Raw genomic sequence first — 18,123 nt, 5'->3', positions numbered from 1 at the left:
TGACCTGTTTTCCTTATCGGGCCGTCCCTTAATACTTGACCTGTTTCTAAAAATGGAAATATTCTAACAATATTATATTATTTCTCTCTCCACCCCTATTAACCCACCTACCCCCTACTCCATACAAAAAATAATTAAAAATTCAACCCCTACTCTCCCCTAACCCCACCTCTTAACCCACCTCCCACTAACTACATTAAAATAATACCCCACTATCAACTACTACCTATTAAATTAAATAAGTCAATTCAAGTTCCTTAAACTCTGTGCCGGTGAAACCGGGTCGAGTATTCCGGGACGAAGGGAGTAGTTTTTATGTATAAGGTTTTCTGAATGATGGGGTGGACCTTTGCCCACCTAGGCCCACCCCTAGATCTGCCCCTGCCAAAAACCACCATCACAAGCCTATGATGGAACATTGTTACAGGTTAAATTTTGCACTCTTACCTGCCTAGTATAATTTTCAATATTGCTTGTCAATTACAATTATCAGTTTTGCTTGTCAATTACAAATTTTTTGATTTTAAAATCCACACTATGCAACCTTTGTTGAAGGACTTGGACCAAGTCTGGCGAAGCTATAAGTACCCAACCAATGATACCTTTTGGAAGCACGAATGGACCAAACATGACATTTGTTCTCGTCAGAGTCTTGTTGACTTCTTCCGCATCAGCATTATGCTTGCAAAAACATACCGTAAGAATCTAATGACACAGTTTATAAGTAGAGGTTTAAATTCTGTGAAATAATATCAACCCTAGTCAATTTTGTGATTAACATTCAAAAACATTATGCATTAATAATAATCTTTTGCTTACGTGTGTATTTTCCTTCTCCCACCATCACATATAGCATTCAACAGTACTTGACAGCTTTAACCAAGGTACGCAACAATGTCTATGATCTGCAGTGTTTAAACAGTTACTTCATGGAGGTACGTTTCTGCGTAGACTGGAATCTGCAAGGCCTTATTTCATGCTCTATATCAAGTCCTTTGCTTGGCTGCTGAGATATGACCAACCGAGCACTTTTTTATACCTAGTGTACCATCCTATTCTCTATGTTGTTAGTGGTTTGTGTAGAAAAGGCGGCGTGGTATGATGGAAGAAGCTTGTAATGTTTTTACAACGGCAAAAAATAAGTGAGATGAAGAACTGTGGTATGATGCCAACAATTATGCTGTAAGACGATAAGAGTATTTTCATCGTTGATTCAAACGCAATAGGCAAATAATTATCCTTGATTTAACCTACATTAATTTATTTATTTTTGCGAAAAAAGACCTTAAAGTAAAAAAAAATATACGAGGACAACATTTTTTGTTTTTATCAAATTAAAAAATCAAAATTCTCTTAAGAACATTGTATTGTATTGACGGATTTACCCTTATACAATCCAATTACAATTTAGCCCTCCCTCCCTCCCTCTCCTTCTTTCTTTCTCTCTTTCTCCAGGCTCCAGCCTTCATCCCCATTCCTCTTTGATTTTCTTTTGAATTGCTAGAAATGAGGAAGACTGGAAGACGATAGGCTTTCAATCCAAGATCGAGTTTGCTTCGGTTTCTTCCTCCTTTTTTGCAATTCAAAAAAAATGCCATTGTTGAATTTGTTTAAAGCTACGAGAGTGGATTTTTGAAATTAGGGTTGTACATTTGTAGAAAAAAGAGAGGACGGGATATGGCGGGGTGGGATAGGGCTTCAGTCATATTCGGAATCATGTTTGTTTCGTCGTCTTCGACACCTTCGAATCAAGGTTAGAACAAATCAAGTTTTTACTTTTATAATTTTGATTGATTTTCTGTTTAATTAAATTATAGACCAATGCTGAAACCAATTGTTGCAATGTTAAAGTATTATTGTGAATTATGGGTTACGAATTGAAAAAATTTATTTTAGGCACGGAATTGTTAGTTAGCAGTTGAATGGATTATGCTTATCCTTAGCTATTGCGGTGAAAATTAATATAAGAAGCATCTGCAACACTAAATTGTTGACCAATTGTTGCAATGTTCAAGGATTTATTGTGAATTATGGGTTACCAATTGAAAAAATTGATTTTTGGCATGGAATTGTTATTTAACAGTTGAATGATTATGCTTATCCTTCGCTATTGCGGTGAAAATTAATATAAGAAGCATCTGCAACATTAAATTGTTGACCATTATGCTTTGGTTTGAAGTATGACATAGCCTTTTACTTCTCTGGAGCTCTGTTATCTTAAGCTCTGATTTCCCTGTATGCAGTAAATGGATTTTTTCTGTCTGTATGCTTTAAGTTAGTGTGATTGGTATCTTTTGGCTGTATTACCTAATAAACTTGTCACAATAAATATCTAAACTCTTTATGTGTTAATGCCTTAGCGCACTCCTTTATTGATTTGATATATGCGGGGTTTTAAGCAATTGTGGAATGAGGATGACATTTGAGGTGTCAATTTCAGCATTAGACTTCCAAGCAGAGATATTGAGGTGCATACAAGTAGCATTAGAATTCGCGAATGATCATGTTTTTACTTTGGAGCATCCATTCTTTTTTTTTTTATAACAATATTTTTTTGTTTAGAACTAGGAGAGAGGAACACATCAAGAGGAGAAGGTGTGACTCCTGAAGGGAGAAACTCAAATAAATGTTTACACATTAACCCAATTCCTTTGTGTCTCATCATCTGATAAAGGCTAAATTTCTCATATTGACCCTATCAAAGTACTCTTATACAGTTATACATAAGCCATCACAATACAAAGCAACTACGTTAAAGACACACCCATTATGTTACAGCCAAATGGTCCACACGATAGTCATCATGGCATTTCACCACAAAATCTTCTTCTATTTCGCCCTTCTGTACCCCACCAAACGGATGTGCTACATATATCCCTTGTATGAGAAGGACATAGCAAAGCCTCTCTATGCACCCCAAATAGGAACACAGGTGAGCAAGATTGCAAAGAAAACAAATGTTCCGTGGACTAGAGAGTTATATACAACATGGAGTAAAATCATAAGTTGATGTCTTCTACCTGAGCTTTGTTCTCCAATCATTTTAGGGGAAAGGTTTGCTGCTTTCTGAATTTTTCTGGTTATCTAGTTTGTCCTTTGTTTTCTCGTACTGTCGATTCACAAGAGTTTCACTTTACCCTAGCACAATCCCCTTTTTTTCTTTCAAGCTATACAATTTTCATAGGAATTTGGCCAGAATATTTAGTGCCTACATACCTTTTTCTAATTCATTTCCCAGAAAAAACTGATATTTTCGCCTTATTGGTATTTAGCTCTTTGGTGTACTTCTCCCCTACTCTGTTTTGTTAGAGAAGCACTGACTTACTTTTAGAGGGACTGTTTTGGGTTGACCAGAGAACGAGGGATCAATATTATGAGGGGCTTTAGAATTCTGGATGTTTGTGAGAACTTTATACTGGTTAGAACTTAGAAGGCGTGAGGCATTGGCATGCTATATTACTCAGACTCGGGTACTGGTGGAAGTGTCCGACACGGCTAAATTGTGGAAATTTTCCTTGATTTTAAACCAAAATAAAGTGTTGGAGTGTCCTTACCCATGTCAGAGTGTCGAGGATCCGATACGGGTACTTGAGGTAAACAAAGAGTCCGAGTAACATAGTTGGCATGATAATTGTGTTGAATTTTCATGAATATGGAAATGTTGGTGTTTATGATAGCTGAGAGCTGCAATTATGCATTCATGTTCATATTACCAGGAAATGTATTACATCAGGAACCCGGACTAGATATGAAGCGTGGGCCAAAAGATTAATATTGCATTTACAGCTCCAACGTGCAAGCGTTGTCCCTCCAGTTTTCACAGTTTTCTTTTTAAGGTTCGGAATTACGTAGAATCGAAGAACAACCAGCCTTTATTTAGTAGTATAAGAGCTCCTCTTCGCAGTCTAAACCCTCGCATGGTAAATATACAGAAGAATAATTGACTTTGGTTTGAATTGATTCTGTAGATTCTTTAATTTTCTAATACTCTTCGTCACTCTCTGATCATGTATTCATGTGTTTAAGAACTTGAATATTTTTAGCATCTTCTCCTGCCAAAACTGTTTGCTTCAATCTCTCAATATAATTGAAAATCTGTGATGAAGAAGATAGCTCCTACATTTTTACCCACTATTTTGGGTACAATACAAACCTTAGTTTTTGTTAAGTCTTCTCTTTCATAAATGTCCAACCATTGCTTGCTTTTGATTTATCTGTTTCAACATTTTATTCAGCTATTTATCTCCTCTTTGGTGTTGACAACAATCATTTTATTTTTTGAAATCCTTTAAGTAAAAGTATAGAATGGTAATGTGTAACTGAAACATGTATAAGAGTTATGCTTTGAATTAAACTAGTAATTTCAAGATCACTTGGAGATTCATATGTACAGACAACTATCTAATTTTTAGAAAAGCTTCCTTAATTTTTGTCATACAAGAAAAGATTGACCATTCAGAATTATGTTTAGATCATAATATTACTCCGTTTACATGTTCATTGGCTCAAAGTTTCCTCTTTCTCATTTCCTGCCTCAAAGATAAGCTCTTCTTTTTTCCTCTATCTAATTACTCATAATAAAATGATTGCAGTTATTTTATATGCAGATCGAGCTGCTTCTTGTTCCAATTTTTCGAAATCTTTGATCCGTCTTTGTGTTTCTAATTGCTCTATGTTATATGCTTCTTGTGCATTTTGTGTTAGTGAGAGACATGCCCCTCCTATGTGCTTCACATGCTCTTCCCTTCCTGTGTGCTTATAAGTTTATAAGACATGGCTTGACTAGAATTTGTGATTTATTTATTTATGTATTCACAATCTATGCAATACTACAAAAACATTCCAGAATTGGGTATGAAAAGAGATGGAACATAATTATAGGGAAGTGCATGAGCCATTAGCTCATGGAGAAATGATAGTGTCAGTTCTGGCAAGAGGCTTCCTTTGGGGTTCTGAATAAGTCAGCGGTATTACAATGGTTTTTCAGTTTATTGTGTTTATGGAGTACAAGAGTAGTTTGAGTACAAGAGTAGTTTATTGTTTGGAAACAACCTCTCTGCAATTGCAGGGGTAAGGTTGCATACACCCGACCCCCTCTTACCCCGCTTCTTGCGGGAGCCTCTTTGAGGCAATGGGGTAATGATAATGACAAGAGTAGTTTGAGGACTTAACGAGTTTATTTCTAGATCAGAGAATGTTAATTTGAGAAATCACAAGTTAGTATTTATTGTGACCTGTATTCATATAGAACTTAGTTAACTCGATTTCATGATATGATGCTTTCAATTCAATGTTCTGTGATGATGTTTGTTAAGAAGAGCTTAGTTTACTGCTTATTATTGTGGGTTCACACAAAGCTTTTCTTTGGAGAACCCCCAAAGTCTAGGGAACTTTTTAGATAGGGGCTTAGCTGAGTTGATGGAATTCGTTAGTTTGGGGATTAAATGTAGCTGGATTGATGGAAATTTTGAAATTGAAGTTTTTCTCTTAGGGGAACCCATACATGTTTTTCTCTGTGTTTTGTAGCTGGAATTTGTTGAACGGAAGTTTAACCGTAGAATTGGAGTTTCTTTGTGGGCAATTAGTGGATTGACGGGGATGGTTTTTGGCATAGGTGCTGGTTGGAGCTGTTGGAGGTGGTCTTCCTTTTAGGTTTAGTCTTATGTTTTATTGTTCCACAATTGTTTATTTTGGGCAGTGATGCAATGGGAGTTTTTTTCCTTTTTCTAACTAGGGTTTTGAATTGGATTGTGAATTAAGGACAAAGTGGCTGCGCATTCCTAAACCTAGTTCCATTTTCTTTTTGTAATTGCTTGCAAGAATCATATGATCAGTTATGATTGAATTCCATGTACTTCTATTGGCAGCTGCACTGATTTTTGTTACACATTGGCCATTTTTGTTACACATTGGCCATTTTGTACTTCTATGTGCTGTTTTTGTTTTTTCAGTTAGGAAAAAAGTTTATTGATAGGAAAGAAGCTCAAGAAGCTCTTGTAGAGTTGTAGATGAGAAGAAAACAACCTCTTGAGGTGAGCACAGCATACTGCATCTTTTTCTTTGCTTCTTTCCTTTTTACTTGATCTATAATGTTTCCCCCTTTTTTGTGTGTTTGAGTTTTAATCTTGGTTCAAGTTCATAGTATCCTTGTTTGGGTTCTTTGATGTTCAGTTATCCATTATCTATTTGTTGTTCTATTGGTACATGGAAGTGCAAAAGTGACATCTGAAATCCTGATATTGCGAAAGGATTAGGATAACAGATTGCATGTACACAATTACTTGTAAATGCAATCAATTAGCCTAATGCCCTATCCCTTATCCTATTTCATCATGTTACAAAAATACAAGAACTTTGGTTAAATATTAAGTTTTCTACTCTATGCTAATTCTTTCCTTTACGTGCTCATCCTTCTCCCACTCAGGCATATAGTATACAACAGTATATGGAATTATGGATGTGATAGCCACTCTTTTCGACAGGGACAGTATTCTATCAAGTACAATGCTTGAAGGCCTCCACCACCAAGTATCTAGTGGAGCCGTGGAGGTTCGCCTATGTACGGACCAGAAGTTGCAGAACGTTATTTATCTGCCATGTATGTTTATCTTCTCTGTATATGTATTTGCCCGCAACCGAGTCTGGTTATTGCTATGTTACTCAGACTCGGGTACCCATGTCGGACACGGGTACGTTTCCAAGTGTCCGACTCGGCTATTTTGTGAAAAAAAAAATCACAGACTTGGTCCAAAATGAAGTGTCTGGTGTCCATACCCATGTCCGAATGTCGAGAATCCGACACGGGTACTTGAGGTAAAGTGAAGAGTCCAAGTAACATGGCTCTTCTATATCCTATTTAGAATCATATCATCCTATGTTGTGATTTTGAAATGTAATACAGTACATGATTTACTTGTTCATGCAATGTGCTAGCCTACACAAATTAGGATTGAAATTGCACAATTGTTTGTACCCCATGAAAACTCCCATAATAAAATTCAAGAACTTATCTTTCCCTTAATAAATTATGATCAAGTTGTTTGCTGCTTAATATATGACTGTCTTTGGAACTAATTTGCAATGTTGACACTTGACAGCCTATATTTAACTTGGAAATTTATCTTTTGACATAGAAAAAAGACAAAAGAAGGGGGAAAAGTGGGATTAAAGCATTTTTCATCATTTTTTTTAATAAAATGTTTTGGTCCTACTGTGTTTTTTTCAGATCTTTTTCTATGCTATTGGAAAAACTTTCTAATAAGTGATATTGGTCTATAATGTTTTGTTATTTAATCTGATGATATGATTAAAATATATTAAAATTTGGGAGTTGGAAACCCCATGAAGGAGGCAAAGCATGAAAAATGGGCATGGGACAAAAAGCATGACATCCGGTTGGGTTGGGTTTTGGGAGGGTGCCCCTTAATTTTAAGGACTACTCCATAATTTTGCCTCCCACAAATTTCCCCCCAGAAAAGGGCAACATTCTGGGTGTGACTATCAGAAAAACCCAGATAATAAAAACACTCTTCTTTCTTTCTTTCTTTCTTTCTTAATAGAGTTTTTTTTTTTTTTTTTTTGGAGAGAGAAAGAAGGCAGGCAGCAGGCGCAGATGAGACAATGTCAGATTGAGAAGTCAGACACAGTCATAGGAGAGAGAAAGTGAGTGTCATTATCACTTCCATTGCTTTCAAGTGTAAAGAACAAAACAGAATCGAATCAGATAGTAAAAAAAAAAAAAAAAGAGGAAGAAAATGAAGAAAAAACAGTAAAAAAACAGGAATCTTTTTTATTTTTTTTAACTGTTCAGAAACCACTCCATTCCATGATTGTTTCTCAACCGAAATGATTAGTCATTTACTACCACAACTAGACCGCACTCCATTCAGTTCCCTTGGGAAGGAACAGTAGTGTAAGGCAATCTCTGAATCACCCCAAAAATATTAATGTAGGTTAAATCTTAGTACTACTGAAAAAGAAAGCAGAACCCCAAAAATATGCTTGTATAAATTTTTAAAAAAGGTAAAATAAATTGTGAAAAAGTTGGTATTTTGACTTTGATATAGTAGTAGTAGAAAATTACAAGAACCTTCCATCCCTTTCTTTTTTAAGTAAATGAAGTGAATACCACTTACCATATCTGTGTGCCCATGTTATTTCATTCTTACTTTAAATTATTATAAATCAAAAAGATTGGATTTTTTTTTTTTGAAGAACTGTGAAAGTCTTGATCTTTATAGATTACATTGAAACTCCTCTACATTGAAAATGATTGATTACAGCAGTATGGAATCATATACTAGTAGATGAAAAGTAAAACAAACAAAAAAAACTGGAGAAATTACTACTAATTCTACTACATTTCTAGCTAATAATATTCCCATCTAATAAAAATAAGAAAATTAAAAAGGAAAAATTAAAAAGTCCCTTTATCTAAGGGCTTTCTGGGAAAAAACACACCCTCCTTGATTCATCTGTGTTGTTGTTGTTGTTAATGGGATTTGGGCAAAAAAGAAGTGCACAAAGGGAACCAAGAAGAGCAAAATGTGGGGAAAAAAGGCCTTACCCAACAACAACAACCACAACCACAACCACAACCACCTTCTTTTTTATGGTTGATCATCTAATTAACTTCCTTTTTTCTTTTTCTTTTTTTTTTTTTTTTTTTTTTTGTTTTTGTTTATGTTCCTGTGTGTCATCCTCTTCAATCTTCTGTTTTGTGTTGCTTTCTTTTTCTCTGTGTCAATTCCATACCCGTATCCGACACTCGTACCACGAGTTTGAGTAGTAATACCCGAGTCAGAGTAACATAGATTCCGTCCATGATCCATCCATCCATCCATCCATCCAACTCATTCACTCACTCTTTCACACACACTTAGTGTTTGGAGGAATAATATTATTAAATAAAAATTTACCTGTGACTGTGGCTGCAAAAGTCCAAAAGTTTCTTCCTCCCTTCAACAATTTCATCAAAGAAATCATCAAGTTGTGTGATAATATTATCAGCACCAGATCTAAAAACCCCAAAACAACCCTTCAAATTCTCAACTCTGTCCCTAATCCCAACCTCAGATTCCCACTCCAATCTCTCACCACCTTTCCTCTCCAACTCAGCCCTAAGCTCTTCCATGGCCGCCTTCGATCTTCGAAACTCGTACAACAAAACACCAGGTCTCCCTCCATTGATCTGATTGATCTGTGCAGCCATCCTTTGCTGTAACCTTGCTGTTGATACCATAAATGCTGATCCAAATATCACACACCCTTCATATCCTCCTCTCAGAAAGTTGGATTCTGGCCAACAGTACACTAATCCACATACAAGGATCATTAGCAGTAAAGAACTCACATTCCTCATAGCATATAGAACACCTCTGAAACCGTTGAAACCGTTCAATTTCGATTCGATTGATACTTTTTCGTCGAATCGAAGGGATAATGCTTGGATTCTTGTCTCCACTAATGCTCTGTTTTCCTCTTCCATTCCTATTGCTTCCCTTCTACACCCTGATAGTCCCCGAATCACCTGTTTTTTTTTTAATCCAAAAAACAAAGTTATTATTAAATAATTATTGATCAAAAAACAAAAATCAAAGGAAAAGTGATTAAGAAATTGATAGAAATGAAACCTGTCGAGAAAGCTGAGGAGTGATATGGCGATGGGAGTCGAGAGACGAAGCGATGTTGAGGCCAGAAGAGTAGTAATTCTCCATGGTAGAAATTCCAGATTTAAGGATATGACAAGCTTCCCAAAGTTTAGAGCTTTCATCCATGTATTCATCAAGCCATTTGTCTCCAACAGGGAGTTGGAGTTTTTGGACAAGAAGTGTTAATTGGGAATGAAATGATCGAAGGAGAGAAAGAGTTCTTTGTAGAAATTGGATTGACATGAAATTGTTTGAAAGGAATACTCTTTCTAGATCATCTATTCCTCTTGTTAAGAAGCTGTAAAACCCATTAACAGAGGAACTTGGATCCATTATTTACTCAACAAAAAAAAACAGAGGAAAATTCTTTAAAAAAAGAAAAACAGAGGAAAGATTTTGAAGTTTAGGGTGGAGGAGTGAATGAAGGAGAGGAAGGAAAAAGGGGTGTAAAGAAGGGGGTATTTAAATTGTGGAAAAAAAGATTAAATTTTTATTTTTATGGGGGAAAAAAATTAAATTGGAATTAAAAGAAGGGAATTGAATTGATGATGAAGGGGAATATCTTAGAAGCAAGCTCAGGTTTCAAAGGTTGAAAAGGATTGTTGGGAGCAATGATGGTTGTTTCCTTTAGAGGGGAAAGGATGATTGGTAATCTGCCATTTCCCATTCTTAAATGGGCAGAAAGGAATTTAAAGTAGCCAAAATTTTATCAAATTTTTTTTAAAAAAAATAAAGAAAAATGAAAATGAAAAATTCAAATAAAGGGGGAGGCAGAGATGATGAATGAGAGAGTGAGAGAGAGTGGACAAACTCTTTTTTAAGCATACAATGCAATTTTCATGAGCTTCCTTCCAATTTGTTACTTTTATGGAAGTGTCCATTTCATTCTACATTTTAAAAAAAATATATAAATAGTACTTCTATTAAAATTTTCAAATATTATAAAACAATACAATTTTCTTAAGTTTTTTTTTTAATGAGGTGGCCAGGTGAGGGGTGGTGGGCTATTGTTTTTTTATGAATACAAGATTGGAGTCATTGGTTAGTAGAAGGTTTGACTGAATATTGACTCATAATTTTAATTTTGAATTTTTTTAATATTTAATTTGGATGTATTAGTTCTAAATTGGTTCTATTCTAGTAAATCCTCTCATTATGGAATTTGGATATGGAGGATATTTGGTGTTCTTTGAATAGAGTGCTGAATTTGGCTCTTTTTCAATTCCCCCTTCCTCGAGCAACTGAGTTTGTTCCCAAATTGCAATTCCATTTCTATTGAAATCTGGAATTTTTTGGTTCATCCTAAGTCCTAGATTACTGCCCTATTTTTATCTCTGCTTTTGTTTTTGTTTTTTTGATGACAAATGGAATGATGGGGTTCTTTGAATTTGTCTTCTACACTCCATTCTAGTACTATGTAATTATCACTATTAACTCTTTTTAGGCCCCTTCTTCCAAACTTCTAGCTCCCTTGTTATTTGGTGCATTGCTCCCTTCCCTTTGCTTGTTTTGGTAAGGGGCAAACCTACTTGTTTCTCTCTTCGTTGTTCCGGGTCGGGGCAAACCTACTTGTTTCTCTCTTCCTTGTTCCGGATCGAGGTCATTCTTAGTAGATTATGTTCATACATACTTCTGGTTTTCATTTATCTGATTTCATCCCGAAAGTATATGATATATTTCTATAACAAAAGATTTTATAGGTTTTTGTTTATTTTATTTCGATCATCCCGAAAGTATATGATATCTTTCTATAACAGAAGATTGTATAGGTTTTCATTTATCTGATTTCATCCCGAAAGTATATGATATCTTTCTATAATAGAAGATTTATAGGTTTTCATCCCGAAAGTATATGATATCTTTCTATAATAGAAGATTTTCTGAATGAACATGTTTCTATAATAAAATATTGACTTTTTAGGGCTATAATTTGACTGATTTTGTCAATTCTTTTTATATTGGACCTTTCGTATTATACACATGTCAAATAGATTAACTTTTTAGACAAATAAAAGACATCCGACAAGATTTCATCATGTGTCACTAAATGTTATGGATCTTGTCTATTTATCATAAGCGTATATGATATCTTTCTACTCCAGAAGATTTTCAAAATCACTCATATTATGAATCAAACATTAACTTACGTGATAATTTGACTGATTCAGTCGATTCTATTCATATCGGACCTGTGAAAAAGAGCCAAACGTTTAGACATAATAAGATAAACTAGTAGGGCTTCAATTAGACTGATATACAATTCAAATATGGTCAAGAAATGATGATTTGATTTGTTAATGTATAGAGATGGAATTGTGACAAAGTAAAAGCAACAATTACAAACACTTCCTATAGATGATTAACACCTTATACTTTCTTTTGCACCCAACAAGTATTATTATAGTTTTAAAAAATAATTAATTAATTAATTAAATTTCAAAAGATATCTTTTTCTCTAAGTTTTGAGGGCTTAGGGAAGGTAGCAGGTGGGGGACCAGGAAATCTTTAATTTATGGATTATGTTTTTTTATTTTTATTTTAATTAATTTATGATATAAAATTATAAATATGTGTTGGGGTTGTATAGTAGAGTGCTCGTGGGTTTTTGGAGAATACGACGGAAGGGGAGTATGTTGGTCTTTTGAGATCTCTTTGGAAAGTGAAGAGAGGCTTGGAGTTTGGAAGCGCCATTTTTAAGATGGATTTTATTTTATTTTTTTAATTTTATTTATTAATTAATTAATTAAATTTATTTTAAGGGGCATTGAAATAATCTTAGGGGCGCTCCCCCTAATGCTAATGCTAATGCTAATGCTTTGTTTAAGAGTTTGATGCTTAAACTTGTCCACCCTTAATTATGTTTCACCCCCTCTTTTTTGGCCTCATTGTAGCTAGACACAAAGCACAATATTGCAAATCACCTTATTTTTTGGACCAAATAGGAGTAACTAGATAGCTAGGTTATTGATTGACTTATGACTTATGACTTATGACTTATGACTTATGGAGTACTATTACGAGAAAGTCTTGAGCAATAACATAGTTGGTTTATTTATGACGCTAACATGTTTTATGAGTACAAAGTTATTAGGTTATTGGCATACATTGCTATGTTATTGGTACAACCAATTTTACAATATAACTGTAGTTTATTTATGACACTAACATGCTTTATTGGTTCAAAGTTATTAGGTTATTGACATACATTGATATGTTATTGGTACAACCAATTATACAATATAACTATACCCTTTCTTTCTTTCTTTCTTTTCTCGCCCCCGACATTAAATTTCCTGCTCCACCACTGCACATATAAGCACATTTCTTAGAGGTGTTTGTTAAATTAGCACTTTTGTAAACATAGTATCACTTTTTACTACTTGTATTTAGACTAGACTCTTAAGCTATTCAAAGATGCTAGTGTTTTGATTTTATAGAGTAGCAAACTAGAGCCTATATACCCTAGCTAAAAATGATATTCACCAAAAACACTCTCATTATCGAGCTAAATTTAGCCTAATGGAAAGGATGATGCCTTCTAACCTAAACGCTGGTCACTTGGACCGTTGGACGTTCAATCCCCACTAGACCACTTTGGGGTATGGAATAATTTGGACCCCCTTACACTCCCCCTCACCCACCCTCTCCCAAAGGGTCTAGCCGAGGTGGGTTCCGGTCCGGTTGGTCAATTTATCTTACCAAACATTGACATATCTAACCAAAGTGTCTAGTCAAGGTGAGTTTCGGTCCGGTAGGTCACTGTTAGACCTGTCAAAAATCGACCCGACCCGAAAACCGACCCGAACCCGACCCGAAAATACTGGGTCCTGAACAAGATTTTGCGACCCGTAACCCGATTTTATCCGAACCCGAGCAACCCGAAAAGTAATGGGTCAAAATCCGACCGAACCCGTTTTGGACCCGACCGATTGAAAATCGTTGTATTTATAGTAAAAAATGCGATTATGAGAAAATTTAAGCATAATAAACACGCTGTTTTTTACTATTATTGTGTGTAATATGATTTTAATTTGAATTATACGCCATTTTACGGTTGAATTTGACTAAATATAAACTTATGTAGGAAAATTTGTTAATTTGTGCCCATATTTTGTATATTTATCACCCAAATTAATGAAAATATAATGCGCGTTTTAAAATCTCTCAACCCGTTGGGTCGACCCGAACCCGAAAGTTCTGGGTCTTGAACAAGCATTTGTAAACCCGAACCCGAAAGTGACCGACCCGATCTAACCCGAACCCGAAAATAATTTTTTACAACCCGACCCGACCGACCCGTTTGACAGGTCTAGTCACGGTCGTTAGTATATTAATTATGATTAATTATAAACTTTTTCTTCGTAGTTTTCTACTTTTGCATCTAGGGTATCGATTCCTATAATATAGATCCATGCATAGCTTGTATTTTAGTTTATACAATTCAAAAGAGAAAGAGAAAACCAAAATAATATGATCAGAAGGGAATATATCAGGTTTTCTAAATGGTCATAATTTGATTCTACTTCATACTCTAATAATTGCAGAAATGAATATACTTTCCATATATCTTATCTTCATTAGATTTTTGTCCACTATGCAATGTTTTTATTCACCAATTTTTTTCCTTAAATTAACAGAGTAATTTAATCACCACATACCCATAATCCTTTTGATTCCTTTGTATTTAAATAAATATATAAATAATAGGTAGTGATCTTCATTATGCACTTCACATAGAATCTCAACTAAACTATCTATCCACTTCCATTTTTATTGCTTCAAATCATTGTGCCTCTTCTCATTAATATTTTGGAATCGAATCTTATTTACATCACCGCCTTTTATAACTGTTTACACGACCACTGCACTATACGCAATTGTTGTGGCTAGGATGTCCTCATAACTCTGTGTGTACGTATACCAACGTTACAAAACAAGAAAACATAATTAAAAACGTCGACACCGATTAAAAACTGGAATACATTAGGAGGTCATTCTCTCGAGGGGAACACCTAATATGCCACTATGAAGACTTGAAAGGAAATGTGGGCTATTACAAATACTTAAAACTTGGAATAAAGTGAGTATTTACTAATTATTGGCCAAACAAAACCAAGATTGGTAGAACATGAAGAAAGATAAAGTGGGGGAATTAAGGTTACATATGGTAAAGATAGAGAAAACAAACCATCCAAAATGTGCAAATCTTGACAGCAGAGAATCAAATTTCTTGAATGAAAACTTGTAGTGTTTTAACTTTTAAGCCCAAAGAAGAATGTATAGCTGTATAATGGAGAATTGGTTGTTCAATGTTGGCTCTGTTTAGTTCGATTTACACAAATTTGTGGTAATTTCAGAATTCTGGTAATTTCATGTTGCATGTTATATTAAGGCTATCTTAATCGGACTCTTCATTTTACTTCAAGTACTCGTGTTGATTTCTTGACTCTCAGACATGTGTATAGACTAAAGATGAATGTGGGTACGGTCCGAGGGACGAACCGGTATGGGAACGAAGTCGTAAGTCGTGGGTCCGACTGCATTGTTTTGAAAAAAGCACGACAATGCACAACACGGCCATACCCGACTTGACAAAGCACGCTAAATTTAGTAGAATTAGGCTTAGACACGAGGACATGTGTTCATGGGCCCCTTTTTTGAAATTTCAGTTCAGCACAACCCGACCCGATACAAGCGGTCTTGGCGTGTGTCGAACCTGTTCAAGCTCATGGTCAGTGAGCTCGACCTGAAGCCCCATCCCGACCCGAACCACAACCATCTTTACTCTTTAGTATAGACTCTCCCACACTTCATTGTGAGCTAAATTCATGGGAAATTTTCAAATTTTAGTTGAGTTGGACCCTTAGTACCCGAGTTCAAGTACGTAGTATTAAAGGAACTTTATTTATTTATTTTTTGGTTTTGCTTTGAATTCTAGCTACTCTATCTTCCATCTTAAAAGCCATCTCTCTCTCAAAATTAAGTTTATCCGTTGAATTGCATACAGCTGGTAATGGTATTGGCTGAATTATCAAACTTTAATTTATGTCATGTTCTTTAGTTTTTGGTGAAGTAAATTAAATGGAATGATATGTATACTTGCTTGGTGAACATCTTTCACGCGTAACCCTAAGCTCCAAATTTGTCTGCACTGATAAATAATTGGTGGCAAACAACATAGGATTCAGAAATTATACACATACTCTATTTAAAAATTAACTAAAATAAAGTATTTTTAAATAAAAAAAATAATTAAAATTTAACTGAAATTAAGCAAATTTATTGCCAAGTGAGGTTATGTGACCCCGCTTACAATACATTGCATCCGCTGGTGGTGAGTGGTGAAAGAGTATCAAGATCAAATTTTAGATATACTCGTATTTCATTTTATATAAAGAACTTTTTCGGATTTTTTATTTTATTTATACGAGGTATTGTAGGATGAAAGAGGCAATCCGTAAATTATAAAAGGATTATGTTTGATGAAATTAATAAAAGATGTGACATAAATTTTAGAAGAAAAAAAAGGGAGGATGGGACAGCATTATATTGGGGATGGGATTGAGAATAGTGAAGGTGTGGAATTAGTGAATGGTATCGACATTAATTAAACAATGGTCCCCAAATTCCATCGTGGTGTTGGGTGATTTAACCTATCCTCAATTTTAATGGACCCTCAATTTCCAAAATCAATTGGTTGTAATTGCCTAGTTTCCAATTAATTGAGCCTTTCTTTCTTAAGATTTGAGCCCTTTATGTGAGTTTCAATTCATGTTTAAACCAACATTACTTGATGTTTTACCAGTAATTCTTCATCATTTAACAAGACATGTAAGTATTCGATTGTAAAAAAACACATAAATAGCGGGGATTCAGATTTAGATGAGGAAATAATTGTCTCATACGTAAAATTGTGACCTTATTCTGGTTAAAGTGTGACTCGTTTTCTTCGTTGTGGTGTTCAAACACTCAGCACAATATCTAGTTATCAACCTTTATTATAATTCCCACTTTAACTAATAATAACGATGCATGATTTTGTTATGAATTTTTATCTCTGTCATTATTCATGTACAATATTATGTTGGGTAATACTACGTATATACCAGTGTTGATACTTGTCCTTAACCATATCGGGAAACATAATATGTTTAACAAAATCTTTAATTCATAAACTCTACATTGTCAATACTCTTATTATTTTATACCAGTGTTTTGTCCTAGTCGTTAAAATTGGAGGCATGTATAGGTAGGTTACAAGTTCATTCACACACTTATTATGAAGTACTTGTACATAGAATGAGATGATCTTGCCAAAAAAAAAAAAGTCCAAATCACTAAAATGATATGTTGATAGGATCATTAAATGGCTATCTTTGATTTATTGACAAGATTCTCACAACTCACAAAGCCAGAAGAGAAGTACTCTTGACTGTGTAAGAAGACATTGAATGCCTATCTTTCATTATGAGCTGAAATGATACTGTAAAAACAGATTTTTCTGGCATCAAATTTGTAGTCTTAAATTTGCATCATTTAGCCGCCATGTCAGATTTCCTAAGGATTCTCCCTCTTCAACATAGCTCATCAAATGTAGCCATCTAGTTCTCCCCCTAGTTTCTACTGCATTATAATTACTCGGACGATCAGTGGCGGAGCCAAGATTTTAAAGTTGCGGTGTCGTCAATTTATAAAACTATCGTGTAAAACGAAAGAACTGGCAAGAACAACAAGTTTCTACAGTTTTTGTTGTTATTGCGGTGTCAGTTGGCCACTCATGATCCAATGTGGCTTTGCCATAGTGTATGTCATGTGTATACTTTTGTTGTTTGTTTGTTTTTTCATACATATTGGAAGTCGATGATACTTGTGGTGCATGGTTAGTTACAAAATGTGAAATTGTGTGTTTTGTTAGTTCTAAAAATAAACTGGATGTTTTTTTAATAGAAACTCACTTGATATTTTTATAACGGTTTTTTCATGAAATGCCCCTGAGGTTTGCAATAATGTACCAAATACCCCTGCGCGTTTCAAAATTCATAGAATACCCCTATTTAAACTTAAAGTGCACCAAATACCCTTGGATTTAACGGCCGTTAGTACTCCGTTAGCGTTAATTTACGTTTATGCCCTTATTCACCCAATATTCTACATTTCAACTTTAAAAAAAAAAATCTAATTACTTCTCTCTCCTTTCATCTCCTCTGTTGTTTTTTACCCTTCTTAAATACTCGCCCCTCTTCTTCTTCTTCATCGTTTCTCTTCTCTCGCCACCGTCTTCTCATTCCTCCGCTGCTACCGCGCTTAGTCCTCTCCTCTCAATGAATTTCTCCGATAAAATGGATTCGCCGGACGTCATCTCCTCTCGCCGCCAACCTTCAACCTTCGTCGGCGAAAATGGTGGATTCGCCAAACTTTCCACCACCTGCACCACCAAATTACCGGAAGAAGCAACTTGTATTTCTGGGTAATT

At 35.0% G+C, this 18,123-nt stretch overlaps 1 protein-coding gene and 1 long non-coding RNA gene across 2 annotated transcripts; one reads left to right on the top strand and one right to left on the bottom strand.

Moving 5' to 3' along the window:
* Positions 1-1,429: 1,429 nt before the first annotated feature.
* On the top strand, positions 1,430-7,025 carry LOC110787524 (uncharacterized). Its single transcript, XR_008928560.1, has 3 exons — positions 1,430-1,753; positions 5,952-6,032; positions 6,483-7,025. It is a non-coding gene; the product is annotated as an uncharacterized lncRNA (long non-coding RNA).
* Positions 7,026-8,237: 1,212 nt separating this feature from the next.
* Positions 8,238-10,412, bottom strand: LOC110787576 (uncharacterized). Its single transcript, XM_021992232.2, has 2 exons — positions 9,633-10,412; positions 8,238-9,529 (listed from the first exon to the last, which is right to left on the bottom strand). Exons 1-2 carry the CDS (start codon positions 9,981-9,983, stop codon positions 8,915-8,917), a joined length of 966 nt encoding a protein of 321 aa, XP_021847924.1. The 5' UTR covers positions 9,984-10,412; the 3' UTR covers positions 8,238-8,914.
* Between the last annotated feature and the right edge of the window lie 7,711 nt (positions 10,413-18,123).

This window comes from Spinacia oleracea, chromosome 2 (genome assembly GCF_020520425.1).
Source record: "Spinacia oleracea cultivar Varoflay chromosome 2, BTI_SOV_V1, whole genome shotgun sequence".
NCBI classification, from domain to species: Eukaryota; Viridiplantae; Streptophyta; class Magnoliopsida; order Caryophyllales; family Amaranthaceae; genus Spinacia; species Spinacia oleracea.
This window is presented reverse-complemented; position numbering and strand designations above follow the sequence as displayed.

Coding starts and splice junctions, on each gene's coding strand:
- LOC110787576 (XM_021992232.2), bottom strand. CDS start 9,983: ATGGATCCAAGTTCCTCTGTTAATGGGTTTTACAGCTTCTTAACAAGA. Junction 9,530..9,632: donor CTCCTCAGCTTTCTCGACAG/GTTTCATTTCTA, acceptor AAAAAAAAACAG/GTGATTCGGGGACTATCAGG.